The sequence below is a fragment of the Oncorhynchus tshawytscha genome, unplaced genomic scaffold, assembly GCF_018296145.1.
Source record: "Oncorhynchus tshawytscha isolate Ot180627B unplaced genomic scaffold, Otsh_v2.0 Un_scaffold_2528_pilon_pilon, whole genome shotgun sequence".
In the NCBI taxonomy this organism is placed as follows: Eukaryota; Metazoa; Chordata; class Actinopteri; order Salmoniformes; family Salmonidae; genus Oncorhynchus; species Oncorhynchus tshawytscha.
Genome location: NW_024608988.1, coordinates 23,545 through 45,485, shown reverse-complemented (window position 1 = coordinate 45,485; position 21,941 = coordinate 23,545). Strand labels below are relative to the sequence as shown.

Genomic DNA, 21,941 nt, shown 5'->3' with positions numbered 1-21,941 from the left:
CCAGGACCGACCCTGCTTAGCTTCAGAGGCCAGAGTCCCTCCTACTGTCCCTCCAACACCACTTCCAGCAGCATCTGGTCTCCCATCCAGGGACCGACCAGGACCGACCCTGCTTAGCTTCAGAGGCCAGAGTCCCTCCTACTGTCCCTCCAACACCACTTCCAGCAGCATCTGGTCTCCCATCCAGGGACCACCAGGACCGACCCTGCTTAGCTTCAGAGGCCAGAGTCCCTCCTACTGTCCCTCCAACACCACTTCCAGCAGCATCTGGTCTCCCATCCAGGGACCGACCAGGACCGACCCTGCTTAGCTTCAGAGGCCAGAGTCCCTCCGACACCACTTCCAGCAGCATCTGGTCTCCCATCCAGGGACCGACCAGGACCGACCCTGCTTAGCTTCAGAGGCCAGAGTCCCTCCTACTGTCCCTCCAACACCACTTCCAGCAGCATCTGGTCTCCCATCCAGGGACCAACCAGGACCGACCCTGCTTAGCTTCAGAGGCCAGCCAGCAGTGGTATGCAGGGTGATATACTGCTGTCTTTTCCCTCACTAACTCCTAGAATTTTGTCCTCTCTGTGTGTTGATTCAGCTGCTGGACCTGTTCATGGTGTGGGACTGGTCTACGTACCTGGCTGACTACGGACAGCCCACCTCCAAGTACCTTCGGGTCAACCCCTCCACTGCACTAGCACTTTTGGAAAAGTGAGTACTGCCGATTCTACTGTCTCTACTCAATGTGTAGTCAGTTTGTAGTTCTACTGTCTCAATGTGTAGTCAGTTTGTAGTTCTACTGGCTCAATGTGTAGTCAGTTTGTAGTTCTACTGTCTCTACTCAATGTGTAGTCAGTTTGTAGTTCTACTGTCTCTACTCAATGTGTAGTCAGTTTGTAGTTCTACTGTCTCAATGTGTAGTCAGTTTGTAGTTCTACTGTCTCAATGTGTAGTCAGTTTGTAGTTCTACTGTCTCTACTCAATGTGCTGTCAGTGTGTAGTTCTACTGTCTCAATGTGTAGTCAGTTTGTAGTTCTACTGTCTCAATATGTAGTCGTACTGTCTCAATGTGTGTAGTTCTACTGCCTCAATGTGTAGTCAGTTTGTAGTTCTACTGTCTCAATGTGTAGTTCATTTGTAGTTCTACTGTCTCAATGTGTAGTCAGTTTGAGTAGAGACAGTAGAACTACAAACTGACAACACATTGAGTAGAGACAGTAGAACTACAATGTGTTGTCAGTTTGTAGTTCTACTGTCTCTACTCAATGTGTAGTCAGTTTGTAGTTCTACTCAGTTTGTAGTTCTACTGGCTAAATGTGTAGTCAGTTTGTAGTTCTACTGTCTCTACTCAATGTGTAGTCAGTTTGTAGTTCTACTGTCTCTACTCAATGTGTAGTCAGTTTGTAGTTCTACTGTCTCAATGTGTAGTCAGTTTGTAGTTCTACTGTCTCAATGTGTAGTCAGTTTGTAGTTCTACTGTCTCAATGTGTAGTCAGTTTGTAGTTCTACTGTCTCTACTCAATGTGCTGTCAGTGTGTAGTTCTACTGTCTCAATGTGTAGTCAGTTTGTAGTTCTACTGTCTCAATGTGTAGTCAGTTTGTAGTTCTACTGGCTCAATGTGTAGTCAGGTTGTAGTTCTACTGTCTCTACTCAATGTGTAGTCAGTTTGTAGTTCTACTGTCTCTACTCAATGTGTAGTCAGTTTGTAGTTCTACTGTCTCAATGTGTAGTCAGTTTGTAGTTCTACTGTCTCAATGTGTAGTCAGTGTGTAGTTCTACTGTCTCTACTCAATGTGCTGTCAGTGTGTAGTTCTACTGTCTCAATGTGTAGTCAGTTTGTAGTTCTACTGTCTCAATGTGTAGTCAGTTTGTAGTTCTACTGCCTCAATGTGTAGTCAGTTTGTAGTTCTACTGTCTCAATGTGTAGTCAGTTTGTAGTTCTACTACAAACTGACTCAGAGACAGTAGAACTACAATGTGTTGTCAGTTTGTAGTTCTACTGTCTCTACTCAATGTGTAGTCAGTTTGTAGTTCTACTGTCTCAATGTGTAGTCAGTTTGTAGTTCTACTGTCTCAATGTGTAGTCAGTGTGTAGTTCTACTGTCTCTACTCAATGTGCTGTCAGTGTGTAGTTCTACTGTCTCAATGTGTAGTCAGTTTGTAGTTCTACTGTCTCAATGTGTAGTCGGTGTGTAGTTCTACTGCCTCAATGTGTAGTCAGTTTGTAGTTCTACTGTCTCAATGTGTAGTCAGTTTGAGTAGAGCCAGTAGAACTACAAACTGACAACACATTGAGTAGAGACAGTAGAACTACAATGTGTTGTCAGTTTGTAGTTCTACTGTCTCTACTCAATGTGTAGTCAGTTTGTAGTTCTACTCAGTTTGTAGTTCTACTGTCTCAATGTGTAGTCAGTTTGTAGTTCTACTGTCTCTACTCAATGTGTAGTCAGTTTGTAGTTCTATTGTCTCTACTCAATGTGTAGTCAGTTTGTAGTTCTACTGTCTCAATGTGTAGTCAGTTTGTAGTTCTACTGTCTCAATGTGTAGTCAGTTTGTAGTTCTACTGTCTCTACTCAATGTGTAGTCAGTTTGTAGTTCTACTCAGTTTGTAGTTCTACTGTCTCAATGTGTAGTCAGTTTGTAGTTCTACTGTCTCTACTCAATGTGTAGTCAGTTTGTAGTTCTATTGTCTCTACTCAATGTGTAGTCAGTTTGTAGTTCTACTGTCTCTACTCAATGTGTAGTCAGTTTGTAGTTCTACTGTCTCAATGTGTAGTCAGTTTGTAGTTCTACTGTCTCAATGTGTAGTCAGTTTGTAGTTCTACTGTCAATGTGTAGTCAGTTTGTAGTTCTACTGTCTCAATGTGTAGTCAGTTTGTAGTTCTACTGTCTCTACTCAATGTGTAGTGTATTACATAAGGATGTAGTCGATGATATAGAGTACAGTATATACGTATGCATATGAGATGAATAATGTAGGGTAAGTAACATTATATAAGGTAGCATTGTTTATATATTTACATCATTTCCCATCAATTCCCATTATTAAAGTGGCTGGAGTTGAGTCATTGTCAGTGTCAGTGTGTTGGCAGCAGCCACTCAATGTTAGTGGTGGCTGTTTAACAGTCTGATGGCCTTGAGATAGAAGCTGTTTTTCAGTCTCTCGGTCCCAGCTTTGATGCACCTATACTGACCTCGCCTTCTGGATGATAGCGGGGTGAACAGGCAGTGGCTCGGGTGGTTGATGTCCTTGATGATCTTTATGGCCTTCCTGTAACATCGAGTGGTGTAGGTGTCCTGGAGGGCAGGTATGCGTTGTGCAGACCTCACTACCCTCTGGAGAGCCTTACGGTTGAGGGCGGAGCAGTTGCCGTACCAGGCGGTGATACAGCCCGCCAGGATGCTCTCGATTGTGCATCTGTAGAAGTTTGTGAGTGCTTTTGGTGACAAGCCGAATTTCTTCAGCCTCCTGAGGTTGGCTGCACATTCTTCACGATGCTGTCTGTGTGAGTGGACCAATTCAGTTTGTCTGTGATGTGTATGCCGAGGAACTTAAAACTTGCTACCCTCTCCACTACTGTTCCATTGATGTGGATAAGGGGGTGTTCCCTCTGCTGTTTCCTGAAGTCCACAATCATCTCCTTAGTTTTGTTGACGTTGAGTGTGAGGTTATTTTCCTGACACCACACTCCGAGGGCCCTCACCTCCTCCCTGTAGGCCGTCTCGCCGTTGTTGGTAATCAAGCCTACCACTGTTGTGTCGTCCGCAAATCTGATGATTGAGTTGGAGGCGTGCGTGGACACGCAGTCGTGGGTGAACAGGGAGTACAGGAGAGGGCTCAGAACGCACCCTTGTGGGGCCCCAGTGTTGAGGATCAGCGGGGAGGAGATGTTGTTGCCTACCCTCACCACCTGGGGGCGGCCCGTCAGGAAGTCCAGTACCCAGTTGCACAGGGCGGGGTCGAGACCCAGGGTCTCGAGCTTGATGACGAGCTTGGAGGGTACTATGGTGTTGAATGCCGAGCTGTAGTCGATGAACAGCATTCTCACATAGGTATTCCTCTTGTCCAGATGGGTTAGGGCAGTGTGCAGTGTGGTTGAGATTGCATCGTCTGTGGACCTATTTGGGCGGTAAGCAAATGGAGTGGGTCTAGTGTGTCAGATAGGGTGGAGGTGATATGGTCCTTGACTAGTCTCTCAAAGCACTTCATGATGACGGAAGTGAGTGCTACGGGGCGGTAGTGTTTTAGCTCAGTTACCTTAGCTTTCTTGGGAACAGGAACAATGGTGGCCCTCTTGATGCATGTGGGAACAGCAGACTGGTATAGGGATTGATTGAATATGTCCGTAAACACACCGGCCAGCTGGTCTGCGCATGCTCTGAGGGCGCGGCTGGGGATGCCATCTGGGCCTGCAGCCTTGCGAGGGTTAACACGTTTAAATGTCTTACTCACCTCGGCTGCAGTGAAGGAGGGACCGCATGTTTTCGTTGCAGGCCGTGTCAGTGGCACTGTATTGTCCTTAAAGCGGGCAAAAAAGTTATTTAGTCTGCCTGGGAGCAAGACATCCTGGTCCGTGACTGGGCTGGATTTCTTCCTGTAGTCCGTGATTGACTGTAGACCCTGCCACATGCCTCTTGTGTCTGAGCCGTTGAATTGAGATTCTACTTTGTCTCTGTACTGACGCTTAGCTTGTTTGATAGCCTTGCGGAGGGAATAGCTGCACTGTTTGTATTCGGTCATGTTACCAGACACCTTGCCCTGATTAAAAGCAGTGGTTCGCGCTTTCAGTTTCACACGAATGCCGCCATCAATCCACGGTTTCTGGTTAGGGAATGTTTTAATCGTTGCTATGGGAACGACATCTTCAACGCACGTTCTAATGAACTCGCACACCGAATCAGCGTATTCGTCAATATTGTTATCTGACGCAATACGAAACATCTCCCAGTCCACGTGATGGAAGCAGTCTTGGAGTGTGGAATCAGATTGGTCGGACCAGCGTTGAACAGACCTCAGCGTGGGAGCCTCTTGTTTTAGTTTCTGTCTGTAGGCAGGGATCAACAAAATGGAGTCGTGGTCAGCTTTTCCGAAAGGGGGCGGGGCAGGGCCTTATATGCGTCTGTTAGAGTAACAATGATCCAAGGTCTTTCCACCCCTGGTTGCGCAATCGATATGCTGATAAAATTTAGGGAGTCTTGTTTTCAGATTAGCCTTGTTAAAATCCCCAGCTACAATGAATGCAGCCTCCGGATATATGGTTTCCAGTTTGCAGAGAGTTAAATAAAGTTCGTTCAGAGCCATCGATGTGTCTGCTTGGGGGGGGAATATATACGGCTGTGATTATAATCGAAGAGAATTCTCTTGGTAGATAATGCGGTCTACATTTGATTGTGAGGAATTCTAAATCAGGTGAACAGAAGGATTTGAGTTCCTGTATGTTTCCAACAGATCTACACATTCACTACTAGACCTCCTAGTCTGTATCTGTAATCTACATATTCACTACTAGACCTCTTAGTCTGTATCTGTTATCTACATATTCACTACTAGACCTCTTAGTCTGTATCTGTTATCTACATATCTACATATTCACTACTAGACCTCTTAGTCTGTATCTGTAATCTACATATTCACTACTAGACCTCTTAGTCTGTATCTGTTATCTACATATTCACTACTAGACCTCTTAGTCTGTATCTGTTATCTACATATTCACTACTAGACCTCTTAGTCTGTATCTGTTATCTACATATCTACATATTCACTACTAGACCTCTTAGTCTGTATCTGTTATCTACATATCTACATATTCACTACTAGACCTCTTAGTCTGTATCTGTAATCTACATATTCACTACTAGACCTCTTAGTCTGTATCTGTTATCTACATATTGACTACTACACCTCTTAGTCTGTATCTGTTATCTACATATTCACTACTAGACCTCTTAGTCTGTATCTGTTATCTACATATCTACATATTCACTACTACACCTCTTAGTCTGTATCTGTAATCTACATATTCACTACTAGACCTCTTAGTCTGTATCTGTTATCTACATATCTACATATTCACTACTAGACCTCTTAGTCTGTATCTGTTATCTACATATTCACTACTAGACCTGTTAGTCTGTATCTGTTATCTACATATTCACTACTAGACCTCTTAGTCTGTATCTGTAATCTACATATTCACTACTAGACCTCTTAGTCTGTATCTGTTATCTACATATTCACTACTAGACCTCTTAGTCTGTATCTGTAATCTACATATTCACTACTAGACCTCTTAGTCTGTATCTGTAATCTACATATTCACTACTAGACCTCTTAGTCTGTATCTGTTATCTACATATTCACTACTAGACCTCTTAGTCTGTATCTGTTATCTACATATCTACATATTCACTACTAGACCTCTTAGTCTGTATCTGTTATCTACATATCTACATATTCACTACTAGACCTCTTAGTCTGTATCTGTTATCTACATATCTACATATTCACTACTAGACCTCTTAGTCTGTATCTGTTATCTACATATTCACTACTAGATCTCTTAGTCTGTATCTGTTATCTACATATTCACTACTAGACCTCTTAGTCTGTATCTGTAATCTACATATTCACTACTAGACCTCTTAGTCTGTATCTGTTATCTACATATTCACTACTAGACCTCTTAGTCTGTATCTGTAATCTACATATTCACTACTAGACCTCTTAGTCTGTATCTGTTATCTACATATTCACTACTAGACCTCTTAGTCTGTATCTGTTATCTACATATTCACTACTAGACCTCTTAGTCTGTATCTGTTATCTACATATTCACTACTAGACCTCTTAGTCTGTATCTGTTATCTACATATTCACTACTAGACCTCTTAGTCTGTATCTGTTATCTACATATTCACTACTAGACCTCTTAGTCTGTATCTGTTATCTACATATTCACTACTAGACCTCTTAGTCTGTATCTGTTATCTACATATCTACATATTCACTACTAGACCTCTTAGTCTGTATCTGTTATCTACATATCTACATATTCACTACTAGACCTCTTAGTCTGTATCTGTTATCTACATATCTACTACTAGACTACTAGACCTTTTAGTCTGTATCTGTTATCTACATATTCACTACTAGACCTTTTAGTCTACTAGACCTAGTCTGTATCTGTTATCTACATATTCACTACTAGACCTCTTAGTCTGTATCTGTACTAGACCTCTTAGGCTGTATCTGTTATCTACATATTCACTACTAGACCTCTTAGTCTGTATCTGTTATCTACATATCTACATATTCACTACTAGACCTCTTAGTCTGTATCTGTTATCTACATATCTACATATTCACTACTAGACCTCTTAGTCTGTATCTGTTATCTACATATTCACTACTAGACCTCTTAGTCTGTATCTGTTATCTACATATTCACTACTAGACCTCTTAGTCTGTATCTGTTATCTACATATCTACATATTCACTACTAGACCTCTTAGTCTGTATCTGTTATCTACATATCTACATATTCACTACTAGACCTCTTAGTCTGTATCTGTTATCTACATATCTACATATTCACTACTAGACCTTTTAGTCTGTATCTGTCATCTACATATTCACTACTAGACCTCTTAGTCTGTATCTGTAATCTACATATTCACTACTAGACCTCTTAGTCTGTATCTGTTATCTACATATCTACATATTCACTACTAGACCTCTTAGTCTGTATCTGTTATCTACATATTCACTACTAGACCTCTTAGTCTGTATCTGTAATCTACATATTCACTACTAGACCTCTTAGTCTGTATCTGTTATCTACATATTCACTACTAGACCTCTTAGTCTGTATCTGTTATCTACATATTCACTACTAGACCTCTTAGTATCTGTTATCTACATATTCACTACTAGACCTCTTAGTCTGTATCTGTTATCTACATATTCACTACTAGACCTCTTAGTCTGTATCTGTTATCTACATATTCACTACTAGACCTCTTAGTCTGTATCTGTTATCTACATATTCACTACTAGACCTCTTAGTCTGTATCTGTTATCTACATATTCACTACTAGACCTCTTAGTCTGTATCTGTTATCTACATATTCACTACTAGACCTCTTAGTCTGTATCTGTTATTCACTACTAGACCTCTTATCTACATATATCACTACTAGACCTCTTAGTCTGTATCTGTTATCTACATATTCACTACTAGACCTCTTAGTCTGTATCTGTTATCTACATATCCTCTTAGTCATATTATCACTACTAGACCTAGTTATCTACCTCTTTCAGTCTGTATCTGTTATCTACATATTCACTACTAGATCTCTTAGTCTGTATCTGTTATCTACATATTCACTACTAGACCTCTTAGTCTGTATCTGTTATCTACATATTCACTACTAGAGTCTGTATCTCTTATTCACTACTAGACCTCTTAGTCTGTATCTGTTATCTACATATTCACTACTAGACCTCTTAGTCTGTATCTGTTATCTACATATCTACATATTCACTACTAGACCTCTTAGTCTGTATCTGTTATCTACATATCTACATATTCACTACTAGACCTCTTAGTCTGTATCTGTTATCTACATATCTACATATTCACTACTACACCTCTTAGTCTGTATCTGTTATCTACATATCTACATATTCACTACTAGACCTCTTAGTCTGTATCTGTTATCTACATATCTACATATTCACTACTAGACCTCTTAGTCTGTATCTGTAATCTACATATTCACTACTAGACCTCTTAGTCTGTATCTGTTATCTACATATTCACTACTAGACCTCTTAGTCTGTATCTGTTATCTACATATCTACATATTCACTACTACACCTCTTAGTCTGTATCTGTTATCTACATATTCACTACTAGACCTCTTAGTCTGTATCTGTTATCTACATATTCACTACTAGACCTCTTAGTCTGTATCTGTTATCTACATATTCACTACTAGACCTCTTAGTCTATATCTGTTATCTACATATTCACTACTAGACCTCTTAGGCTGTATCTGTTATCTACATATCTACATATTCACTACTAGACCTCTTAGTCTGTATCTGTTATCTACATATCTACATATTCACTACTAGACCTCTTAGTCTGTATCTGTTATCTACATATCTACATATTCACTACTAGACCTCTTAGTCTGTATCTGTAATCTACATATTCACTACTAGACCTCTTAGTCTGTATCTGTTATCTACATATTCACTACTAGTCTGTACCTCTTAGTCTGTATCTGTTATCTACATATTCACTACTAGACCTCTTAGTCTGTATCTGTAATCTACATATTCACTACTAGACCTCTTAGTCTGTATCTGTTATCTACATATTCACTACTAGACCTCTTAGTCTGTATCTGTAATCTACATATTCACTACTAGACCTCTTAGTCTGTATCTGTTATCTACATATTCACTACTAGACCTCTTAGTCTGTATCTGTTATCTACATATTCACTACTAGACCTCTTAGTCTGTATCTGTTAGACCTCTTAGTCTGTATCTGTTATCTACATATTCACTACTAGACCTCTTAGTCTGTATCTGTTATCTACTACTAGACCTCTTAGTCTGTATCTGTCTACATATCTACACATTCACTACTAGACCTATCTGTTATCTACATATCTACATTCACTACTAGACCTCTTAGTCTGTATCTGTTATCTACATATTACATATTCACTACTAGACCTCTTAGTCTGTATCTGTTATCTACATATTCACTACTAGACCTCTTAGTCTGTATCTGTTATCTACATATTCACTACTAGACCTCTTAGTCTGTATCTGTAATCTACATATTCACTACTAGACCTCTTAGTCTGTATCTGTTATCTACATATTCACTACTAGACCTCTTAGTCTGTATCTGTAATCTACATATTCACTACTAGACCTCTTAGTCTGTATCTGTAATCTACATATTCACTACTAGACCTCTTAGTCTGTATCTGTTATCTACATATCTACATATTCACTACTACACCTCTTAGTCTGTATCTGTTATCTACATATTCACTACTAGACATCTTAGTCTGTATCTGTTATCTACATATCTACATATTCACTACTACACCTCTTAGTCTGTATCTGTAATCTACATATTCACTACTAGACCTCTTAGTCTGTATCTGTTATCTACATATCTACATATTCACTACTACACCTCTTAGTCTGTATCTGTTATCTACATATTCACTACTAGACCTCTTAGTCTGTATCTGTAATCTACATATTCACTACTAGACCTCTTAGTCTGTATCTGTTATCTACATATTCACTACTAGACCTCTTAGTCTGTATCTGTTATCTACATATTCACTACTAGACCTCTTAGTCTGTATCTGTTATCTACATATCTACATATTCACTACTAGACCTCTTAGTCTGTATCTGTTATCTACATATTCACTACTAGACCTCTTAGTCTGTATCTGTTATCTACATATTCACTACTAGACCTCTTAGTCTGTATCTGTAATCTACATATTCACTACTAGACCTCTTAGTCTGTATCTGTTATCTACATATTCACTACTAGACCTCTTAGTCTGTATCTGTAATCTACATATTCACTACTAGACCTCTTAGTCTGTATCTGTTATCTACATATTCACTACTAGACCTCTTAGTCTGTATCTGTTATCTACATATTCACTACTAGACCTCTTAGTCTGTATCTGTTATCTACATATTCACTACTAGACCTCTTAGTCTGTATCTGTTATCTACATATTCATATTCATATTCTACTAGACCTCTTAGTCTGTATCTGTTATCTACATATTCACTATCTGTACTACTACATATCTACATCTTAGTCTGTATCTGTTATCTACATATCTACATATTCACTACTAGACCTCTTAGTCTGTATCTGTAATCTACATATTCACTACTAGACCTCTTAGTCTGTATCTGTAATCTACATATTCACTACTAGACCTCTTAGTCTGTATCTGTTATCTACATATTCACTACTAGACCTCTTAGTCTGTATCTGTTATCTACATATCTACATATTCACTACTACACCTCTTAGTCTGTATCTGTTATCTACATATTCACTACTAGACCTCTTAGTCTGTATCTGTTATCTACATATTCACCTCTACTAGACCTCTTTCACTACTAGTCTATATCTGTTATCTACATATTCACTACTAGACCTCTTAGTCTGTATCTGTAATCTACATATTCACTACTAGACCTCTTAGTCTGTATCTGTTATCTACATATTCACTACTAGACCTCTTAGTCTGTATCTGTAATCTACATATTCACTACTAGACCTCTTAGTCTGTATCTGTTATCTACATATTCACTACTAGACCTCTTAGTCTGTATCTGTTATCTACATATCTACATATTCACTACTAGACCTCTTAGTCTGTATCTGTTATCTACATATTCACTACTAGATCTCTTAGTCTGTATCTGTTATCTACATATTCACTACTAGACCTCTTAGTCTGTATCTGTTATCTACATATTCACTACTAGACCTCTTAGTCTATATCTGTTATCTACATATTCACTACTAGACCTCTTAGTCTGTATCTGTTATCTACATATTCACTACTAGACCTCTTAGTCTATATCTGTTATCTACATATTCACTACTAGACCTCTTAGTCTGTTTCTGTTATCTACATATTCACTACTAGACCTCTTAGTCTGTATCTGTTATCTACATATTCACTACTAGACCTCTTAGTCTGTATCTGTTATCTACATATTCACTTCTTGTTCTTTTCTCTTGTCTACTTGATCTTTGAACCTCTACCATGCAGAGTCTACAGGGGGTATGTTACACATTTTGGCTTATTTGTTTCTTCCCATAGTCTGGTGTCATTAACACCGTATGGGTCAAGGGTCATTTACACCGTATGAGTCAAGGGTCATTTACACCGTATGAGTCAAGGGTCATTTACACCATGTGGGTCAAGGGTCATTTACACCATATGGGTCAAGGGTCATTTACACCGTATGGGTCAAGGGTCATTTACACCGTATGGGTCAAGGGTCATTTACACCGTATGGGTCAAGGGTCATTTACACCGTATGGGTCAAGGGTCATTTACACCGTATGGGTCAAGGGTCCTTTACACCGTATGGGTCAAGGGTCATTTACACCGTATGGGTTAGGGTCATTTACACCGTATGGGTCATTTACACCGTATGGGTCAAGGGTCATTTACACCGTATAGGTTAGGGTCATTTACACCGTGTGGGTCAAGGGTCATTTACACTATGGGTCAAGGGTCATTTACACATTGTGGGTCAAGGGTCATTTACACCGTATGGGTTAGGGTCATTTACACCGTTTGGGTCAAGGGTCATTTACACCGTATAGGTTAGGGTCATTTACACCGTGTGGGTCAAGGGTCATTTACACCGTATGGGTCAAGGGTCATTTACACCGTGTGGGTCAAGGGTCATTTACACCGTATGGGTTAGGGTCATTTACACCGTATGGGTCAAGGGTCATTTACACCGTATAGGTTAGGGTCATTTACACCGTATGGGTCAAGGGTCATTTACACCGTGTGGGTCAAGGGTCATTTACACCGTATGGGTCAAGGGTCATTTACACCGTATAGGTTAGGGTCATTTACACCGTGTGGGTCAAGGGTCATTTACACCGTGTGGGTCAAGGGTCATTTACACCGTGTGGGTCAAGGGTCATTTACACCGTGTGGGTCAAGGGTCATTTACACCGTATGGGTTAGGGTCATTTACACCGTATGGGTCAAGGGTCATTTACACCGTATAGGTTAGGGTCATTTACACCGTATGGGTTAGGGTCATTTACACCGTATGGGTCAAGGGTCATTTACACCGTATAGGTTAGGGTCATTTACACCGTGTGGGTCAAGGGTCATTTACACCGTGTGGGTCAAGGGTCATTTACACCGTATGGGTTAGGGTCATTTACACCGTGTGGGTCAAGGGTCATTTACACCGTATGGGTCAAGGGTCATTTACACCGTGTGAGTCAAGGGTCATTTATCAAATAAAATAAGTCTCTATTCTTTAAGTGGGCAATAAGCCAAAACCCTGCAGCTCCTCCATCAAACAGTCTGTGGTTTGATGTTTCTCCTGATGTATCTCCCTCTCTTTCCTCCCTCCCTTCCTCTCTCTTCCCCTCTCTTCCCCCCTCCCACCCTCTCTTCCCTCACTCCCTTCCCCTCTCTTCCCCCTCCCTCTCTTCCCCTCTTCCCCCTCCCCCTCTCTTCCCCTCTTCCCCCTCCATCTCTTCCCCTCTTCCCCCTCCATCTCTTCCCCTCCATCTCTCTTCATCTCTCTCTCTCTCTCTCTCTCCCAGAATGAAGGACACCAGTAAGAAGAACAACATATTTTCTCAGTTCAGGAAGAATGACCGAGACAAACAGAAGCTGATTGAGACGGTGGTGAAACAGCTGAGGAGCCTGGTCAATGGGATGTCTCAACACTCCTAGAACACACACACAGATGGACACACAGACAGACAGAAACACACACAGACAGAGATACACACACACCAACCAGCCATCACCTTTCAGTTTCACCAGATTCCAAGCATAGTGTAAATAAAGGAAGACAACACACACACACACACACACACACACACACACACACACACACACACACACACGAGACATCAAGCTAAAACAGTTTCTCTGTCAGGAATGAGAAAAAGAGTGAAATGTTTGAAATGTATTTTTTAAAGGCTCAGAATACTATGTTTTGTATATAGTGAGAGTGCAGTGGTTTGTGTCACCACGGTGATGTAAGGAATGTAAAGATGGCATCTCAGATGAAGACTGGACAGGAAACTGATGTTCACTGGGTGAAGTGGCCCAGATAGGGGACTGAGCCATGAAGTATAGGCTCCAATCCCCCGAGCCCTATGGACCCTCTCCACCCTGCTCTAAAGTAGTGCACTACATAGGGAATAGGGCCCTGCTCTAAAGTAGTGCACTATATAGGGAATAGGGCCCTGGTCTAAAGTAGTGCCCTATATAGGGAATAGGGTGTGATTTGGGACACGTCCTGGTAGATCTCTACATCGCTCCATAATGCAGTACTGGGTGGAGTTAGTTTCTACTGTAAATATATTGGAGAATATTTAACACTACAGAGAATCACAGTGGTTGGGTCACACATGTCGTCCTATTTCCACAGGGCTCTGGTCAATGGATGCACTCTCTCCCTGTCTCTGTCATTCAGCTCTCTCCCTGTCTCTGTCATTCAGCTCTCTCCCTGTCTCTGTCATTCAGCTCTCTCCCTGTCTCTGTCATTCAGCTCTCTCCCTGTCTCTGTCATTCAGCTCTCTCCCTGTCTCTGTCATTCAGCTCTCTCCCTGTCTCTGTCATTCAGCTCTCTCCCTGTCTCTGTCATTCAGCTCATTCAGCTCTCTCCCTGTCTCTGTCATTCAGCTCTCCCTCTCTCTGTCTCTGTCATTCAGCTCTCTCCCTGTCTCCCTGTCATTCAGCTCTCTCCCTGTCTCATTCAGCTCTCTCCCTGTCTCTGTCATTCAGCTCTCTCCCTGTCTCTGTCATTCAGCTCTCTCCCTGTCTCTGTCATTCAGCTCTCTCCCTGTCTCTGTCATTCAGCTTCAGCTCTCATTCCCCCTGTCTCTCCCTGTCATTCAGCTCTCTCCCTGTCTCTCCCTGTCATTCAGCTCTCTCCCTGTCTCTGCCAGTCATTCAGCTCTCTCCCTGTCTCTCCCTGTCATTCAGCTCTCTCCCTGTCTCTGTCAGTCATTCAGCTCTCTCCCTGTCTCTGCCAGTCATTCAGCTCTCTCCCTGTCTCTCCCTGTCATTCAGCTCTCTCCCTGTCTCTGTCAGTCATTCAGCTCTCTCCCTGTCTCTGTCAGTCATTCAGCTCTCTCCCTGTCTCTGTCATTCAGCTCTCTCCCTGTCTCTCCCTGTCATTCAGCTCTCTCCCTGTCTCTCCCTGTCATTCAGCTCTCTCCCTGTCTCTGTCATTCAGCTCTCTCCCTGTCTCTGTCAGTCATTCAGCTCTCTCCCTGTCTCTGTCAGTCATTCAGCTCTCTCCCTGTCTCTGTCAGTCATTCAGCTCTCTCCCTGTCTCTGTCAGTCATTCAGCTCTCTCCCTGTCTCTGTCAGTCATTCAGCTCTCTCCCTGTCTCTCCCCTGTCTCTCATCATTCAGCTCTCTCCCTGTCTCTGACAGTCATTCAGCTCTCTCCTGTCTCTGTCAGTCATTCAGCTCTCTCCCTGTCTCTGATCAGCTCTCAGTCATTCAGCTCTCTCCCTGTCTCTGTCAGTCATTCAGCTCTCTCCCTGTCTCTGCCAGTCATTCAGCTCTCTCCCTGTCTCTGTCAGTCATTCAGCTCTCTCCCTGTCTCTCAAAATGACCTGCATGAACATGGTTCCATTGATTAAACCCAGTACAGGACAGAGAGCTTCGTTAATTTACACTCAAAATATTATCTTTTGACAAGAAAGACACCCAAAATCATGTTTTTTTTGTATCAGCCATTATTAGCTAAATCAATTTCTTGCATCCAAAATTATACTTGTTTTTGTTCCTCAGGGTAAATGAAAGCTTTTGGTTTCAAATGCTTTAGAATCTACCGCTAAGACATTTCAAAAAGCAATAATGATCTCGTCCACCTGCAGGTTCTGCTTCAAGAACGACTTCTGTCTCAAATCTGAAATCACATTTCATAGTTGGAGTTATGGTTTTTAATCTGCTTTTTAACAGGCATTTTGCCCTGAATAGCTATTATTTCAGTTAGCCTTTTTTTTTTTTTTGAATAGGTGCTTGTAAATGTCCTTGTACATACTGCATATTTTGTAAAGAAAGTAAGAATGCGGTTTACTTCTGTTACGAATAAAAGGAGTTTGTTGTTCTGAGATGCATCTCTTAAATCTAAAATATGTACAAATTTAATTAGTCTTTCAAATGAATTAAATTATAACTGCTATTAGTCAATACATCACCTGGTGAGAAATGTAATTTTTCTCAATTTTTTTTGTTTCTAGTGTCAGAGTCAAAACAGAAATCCCTATTGAATAACCCGCTCAACATTCCAAAGGGAAATGAACTGAGTGTTGGTAAGGATGGAGGGGCGGGAAAGGGAAATGAACTGAGTGTTGGTAAGGATGGAGGGGTGGGAAAGGGAAATGAACTGAGGGTTGGTAAGGATGGAGGGGTGGGAAAGGGAAATGAACTGAGTGTTGGTAAGGATGGAGGGGCGGGAAAGGGAAATGAACTGAGTGTTGGTAAGGATGGAGGGGCGGGAAAGGGAAATGAACTGAGTGTTGGTAAGGATGGAGGGGCGGGAAAGGGAAATGAACTGAGTGTTGGTAAGGATGGAGGGGCGGGAAAGGGAAATGAACTGAGTGTTGGTAAGGATGGAGGGGCGGGAAAGGGAAATGAACTGAGTGTTGGTAAGGATGGAGGGGCGGGAAAGGGAAATGAACTGAGTGTTGGTAAGGATGGAGGGGCGTGGCGGGAAAGAGAATACGCCCCCCTGTAACACAATTCTATTTGTTTTTATTTGTGTGAAGTAATAAAAAATGTGTTCACTCAATCAAACGCAGACTGGTGTGTGTATATATAGATATATATATATCAAGGCATTTTAAATTGTAAGTCTTGACAGAAATGGTTGTGTTGTTGACATCACATGAAGTTGATAACATGAGATATTACTGATTTACATCTTGTCTTTATGGGAAGCTAGTAGCTATCTATACCGTCCTAGATCACTGGAGATGGGAAGGGATAACACCGTCCTCCCAGCCAGGCAGAAACACTGTGAAAGACCCAACCTGCTCTCAGCCGGTTGGCTGAACAACCTGTATTACTAGTCCTGTATTAGAGGATCTTTACTAGTCCTGTATTAGCGGACCTTTACTATTCCTGTATTAACAGACCTTTACTAGTCCTGTATTAGAGGATCTTTACTAGTCCTGTATTAGTGGACCTTTACTAGTCCTGTATTAGAGGACCTTTACTAGTCCTGTATTAACAGACCTTTACTTGTCCTGTATTAACAGACCTTTACTAGTCCTGTATTAGAGGACCTTTACTAGTCCTGTATTAGTGGATCATTACTAGTCCTGTATTAGAGGACCTTTACTAGTCCTGTATTAGTGGACCTTTACTAGTCCTGTATTAACAGACCTTTACTTGTCCTGTATTAACTTTACTAGTCCTGTATTAACAGACCTTTACTAGTCCTGTATTAGAGGATCTTTACTAGTCCTGTATTAGTGGACTTTACTAGTCCTGTATTACTAGTCCTGTAGACCTTTACTAGTCCTGTATTAGAGGACCTTTACTAGTCCTGTATTAACAGACCTTTACTAGTCCTTTACTAGTATTAACAGACCTTTACTAGTCCTGTATTAACTTTACTAGTCCTGTATTAACAGACCTTTACTAGTCCTGTATTAACAGACCTTTACTAGTCCTGTATTAACAGACCTTTACTAGTCCTGTATTAGAGACCTTTACTTGTCCTTTACTAGTCCTGTACAGACCTAGTCCTGTATTAGTCCTGGACCTGTCCTGTATTAGACCTTTACTTGGACCTTTACTAGTCCTGTATTAACAGACCTTTACTAGTCCTGTATTAACAGACCTTTACTAGTCCTGTATTAACAGACCTTTACTAGTCCTGTATTAGAGGATCTTTACTAGTCCTGTATTACTAGTCCTGTATTAGAGGATCTTTACTAGTCCTGTATTACTAGTCCTGTATTAGAGGATCTTTACCAGTCCTGTATTACTAGTCCTGTATTAGAGGATCTTTACTAGTCCTGTATTACTAGTCCTGTATTAGAGGATCTTTACTAGTCCTGTATTAGATGATCTTCACTAGTCCTGAATTAGAAGACTTTTACTAGTCCTGGGGTCAGTAATCCATGGCAGATTCAGAAAGGTACAGAACAGCCGGCAGGGTCAAGGTCAGGGCAGGCAGGGTCAGGGCAGGGTCAGGGCAGGCAGGGTCAGGGCACGGTCAGGGTGAGGCAGGGTCAGGGCAGTCAGGGTCAGGGCAGGCAGGGTCAGGGCAGGCAGGGACAGGCAGGGTCAGGGTAGGCAGGGTCAGGGCAGGCAGGGTCAGGACAGGCAGGGTCAGGACAGGCAGGTCAGGGCAGGCAGGCAGGGTCAGGGCAGGCAGGGTCAGGACAGGCAGGATCAGGACAGGCAGGGTCAGGGCAGTTAGGGTCAGGGCAGGGCAGGGCAGGGTCAGGGCAGGCAGGGTCAGGGCAGGCAGGGTCAGGGCAGGCAGGGTCAGGGCAGGCAGGGTCAGGACAGGCAGGGTCAGGGCAGGCAGGGTCAGGGCAGGCAGGGTCAGGGCAGGCAGGGTCAGGGCAGGCAGGGTCAGGACGGTCAGGGCAGGCAAGGGCAGGCCAGACAGGGTCAGGGCAGGCAGGATCAGGGCAGGCAGGGTCAGGGCAGGCAGGGTCAGGGCAGGCAGGGTCAGGGCAGGCAGGGTCAGGACGGTCAGGGCAGGCAAGGGCAGGCCAGACAGGGTCAGGGCAGGCAGGATCAGGGCAGGCAGGGTCAGGACAGGCAGGGTCAGGACAGACAGGGTCAGGGCAGGCACGTTCAGGGCAGGCAGGTTCAGGGCAGGCAGGGTCAGGGTAGGCAGGGTCAGGACAGACAGGGTCAGGGCAGGCAGGGTCAGGGCAGGCAGGGTCAGGGCAGGGTTAGGGCAGGCAGGGTCAGGGCAGGCAGGGTCAGGGCAAGGGAGACAGAAGTTTAATCCTTGATACATGAAAAGTGGGATGTATACGGAGGGTTTGTATACTATGGATTTTAGAGATGGCGAAAGGGCCGATAAAATGGGGGGACAGTGTACTGGACTCTGCCCGGGGGGGGCCAGATCCCAAGTGGACAGCCATACCCTCTGCCCTAGATGGTAGCAGGGAGCCGGGGTCCGGGGGCAGTCTACCTGTCGTTGATACCTGGGGGTGGTCTACCTGTCGTTGATACCTGGGGGTGGTCTACCTGTCGTTGATACCTGGGGGTGGTCTACCTGTCGTTGATACCTGGGGGTGGTCTACCTGTCGTTGATACCTGGAGGCGGTCTACCTGTCGTTGATACCTGGAGGTGGTCTACCTGTCGTTGATACCTGGGGGCAGTCTACCTGTCGTTGATGCCTGGAGGCAGTCTACCTGTCGTTGATACCTGGAAGTGGTCTACCTGTCGTTGATACCTGGAGGTCTACCTGTCTACCTGTCGTTGATACCTGGAGGTGGTCTACCTGTCGTTGATACCTGGGGGCGGTCTACCTGTCGTTGATACCTGGGGGCAGTCTACCTGTCGTTGATACCTGGAGGTGGTCTACCTGTCATTGATACCTGGGGGTGGTCTACCTGTCGTTGATACCTGGGGGTGGTCTACCTGTCGTTGATACCTGGGGGTGGTCTACCTGTCGTTGATACCTGGGGGTGGTCTACCTGTCGTTGATACCTGGGGGTGGTCTACCTGTCGTTGATACCTGGAGGTGGTCTACCTGTCGTTGATACCTGGGGGCAGTCTACCTGTCGTTGATACCTGGAGGTGGTCTTGAGAAGAGCAGCTCTCTTCCAGGTACGGAGACACCGGCGGACAAACATCTGCGCCAGGGTGACCTCTTCCTCTTGCTAAGGGAATAGCAGGGTATATCAAATCAAATCAAATGTATTTATATAGCCCTTCGTACATCAGCTGATATCTCAAAGTGCTGTACAGAAACCCAGCCTAAAACCCCAAACAGCAAGCAATGCGGGTGTAGAAGCACGGTGGCTAGGAAAAACTCCCTAGAAAGGCCAAAACATAGCCTGGTTCCTCTCTAGGTTTCTTCCTATGTGGGGTGGCCAGTCCTCTTCTTGCTGTGCCGGGTGGAGATTATAACAGAACATGCCCAAGATGTTCAAATGTTCATAAATGACCAGCATGGTCCAATAATAATAAGGCAGAACAGTTGAAACTGGAGCAGCAGCATGGCCAGGTGGACTGGGGACAGCAAGGAGTCATCATGCCCGGTAGTCCTGGGGCATGGTCCTAGGGCTCAGGTCCTCCGAGAGAGAGAAAGAAAGAGAGAAAGAGAGAATTAGAGAGAGCACACTTAAATTCACACAGGACACCGAATAGGACAGGAGAAGTACTCCAGATATAACAAACTGACCCTAGCCCCCCGACACATAAACTACTGCAGCATAAATACTGGAGGCTGAGACAGGAGGGGTCAGGAGACACTGTGGCCCCATCCGAGGACACCCCCGGACAGGGCCAAACAGGAAGGATATAACCCCACCCACTTTGCCAAAGCACAGCCCCCACACCACTAGAGGGATATCTTCAACCACCAACTTACCATCCTGAGACGAGGCCGAGTATAGCCCCATACTGACCTCTTGTTCTTGCTAAGGGAATAGCAGGGTCTGATGACCTCTTCCTCAGGGAATAGCAGGGTATGCTGACCTCTTCCTCTTGCTCAGGGAATAGCAGGGTATACTGACCTCTTCGTCAGTGAAGTGACCTCTTCCTCTTGCTCAGGGAATAGCAGGGTATACTGACCTCTTCCTCTTGCTAAGGGAATAGCAGGGTGTGCTGACCTCTTCCTCTTCCTCAGGGAATAGCAGGGTATACTGACCTCTTCCTCTTGCTAAGGGAATAGCAGGGGCTGATGACCTCTTCGTCAGTGAAGTGACCTCTTCCTCTTGCTCAGGGAATAGCAGGGGCTGATGACCCATCTAACACTGGAAAGGCGAGAGACCAGTGGCTGAGCAGGGGAAGGTGTTGCGGGCGTATTCAACTACACAAGTTGCTGACTCCAGGTGATGGGGTTGGCGAAGACGAGGCAACGAAGAGTCGTCTCCAGGTCCTGATTGGCTCGCTCCGACTGGCCGTTAGACTGGGGGCGAAACCCGGAGGACAGGCTGACCGACGATCCAATGAGTGTGCAGAACACCTTCCAGAACCGGGACAAGAACTGATGGCCACAGTCGGAGACCCTGTCCACCGGGAGTCCATGGATCCGGAAGACGTGCTGCACCATGAGCTGGGCCGTCTCCTTGGCTGAGGGCAGCTCGGGGAGGGGAATGAAATAGGCAGCTTTGGAAAACGTGTCCACCATCATAAGGATGGTGGCGTTGCCATCAGAAAACTATGAAATAATGTCGTAACCCAAAAAGTGTTAAACAAATCAAAATATATTTTATATTTGAGATTCTTCAAAGTAGCCACCCTTTGCCTTAATGTCAACTTTGCAAACTCTTGGCATTCTCTCAACCAGCTTCACCTGGAATGTTTTTTCCAACAGTCTTGAAGGAGTTCCCACATATGCCGATATGTTGGCTGCTTTTCCTTCACTCTTCGGTCCAACTCATCCTAAACCATCTCAATTGGGTTGAGGTTGGGTGATTGTGGAGGCCAGGTCATCTGATGCAGCATTCCATCACTCTCCTTCTTGGTCAAATAGCCCTTACACAGCCTGGAGGTGTGTTGGATAAAAAAACAAATGATAGTCCCACTAAGCCCAAACCAGATGGGATGGTGTATCGCTACAGAATGCTGTGGTAGCCATGCTGGTTAAGTGTGCCTTGAATTCTAAAGAAAGCAACCCCACACCATCACACCTCCTCCATGCTTCACGGTGGGAACCACACATGTGGAGATCATCCGTTCACCTACTCTGCGTCTCACAAGGACACGGCGGTTGGAACCAAAAATCGCAAATTTTGACTCATCAGATCAGAGGACAGATTTCCACCGGTCTAACGTCCATTGCTTGTGTTTCTTGGCCCAAGCAAGTCTCTTCTTATTATTGGTGTCCTTTAGTAGTGGTTTCTTTGCAGCAATTCAACAATGAAGGCCTGATTCACGCAGTCTCCTCTGAAACCACCCCCACTTTGTCACAACACAAGTGATTGG

General features: G+C 43.7%; 1 protein-coding gene across 1 annotated transcript in view; it reads left to right on the top strand.

The window, feature by feature from the left end:
- The window catches only part of LOC121844089 (exocyst complex component 6-like), a gene marked incomplete at its 5' end in the record, with an annotated part of 59,615 nt that extends 45,916 nt beyond the window's left edge, over positions 1 to 13,699 (top strand). The window contains 3 exon segments of the mRNA XM_042313970.1: positions 590 to 702; positions 11,849 to 11,860; positions 13,384 to 13,699. Of these exon segments, the coding sequence (XP_042169904.1) occupies positions 590 to 702; positions 11,849 to 11,860; positions 13,384 to 13,516 (258 nt within the window).
- Positions 13,700 to 21,941: the final 8,242 nt, after the last annotated feature.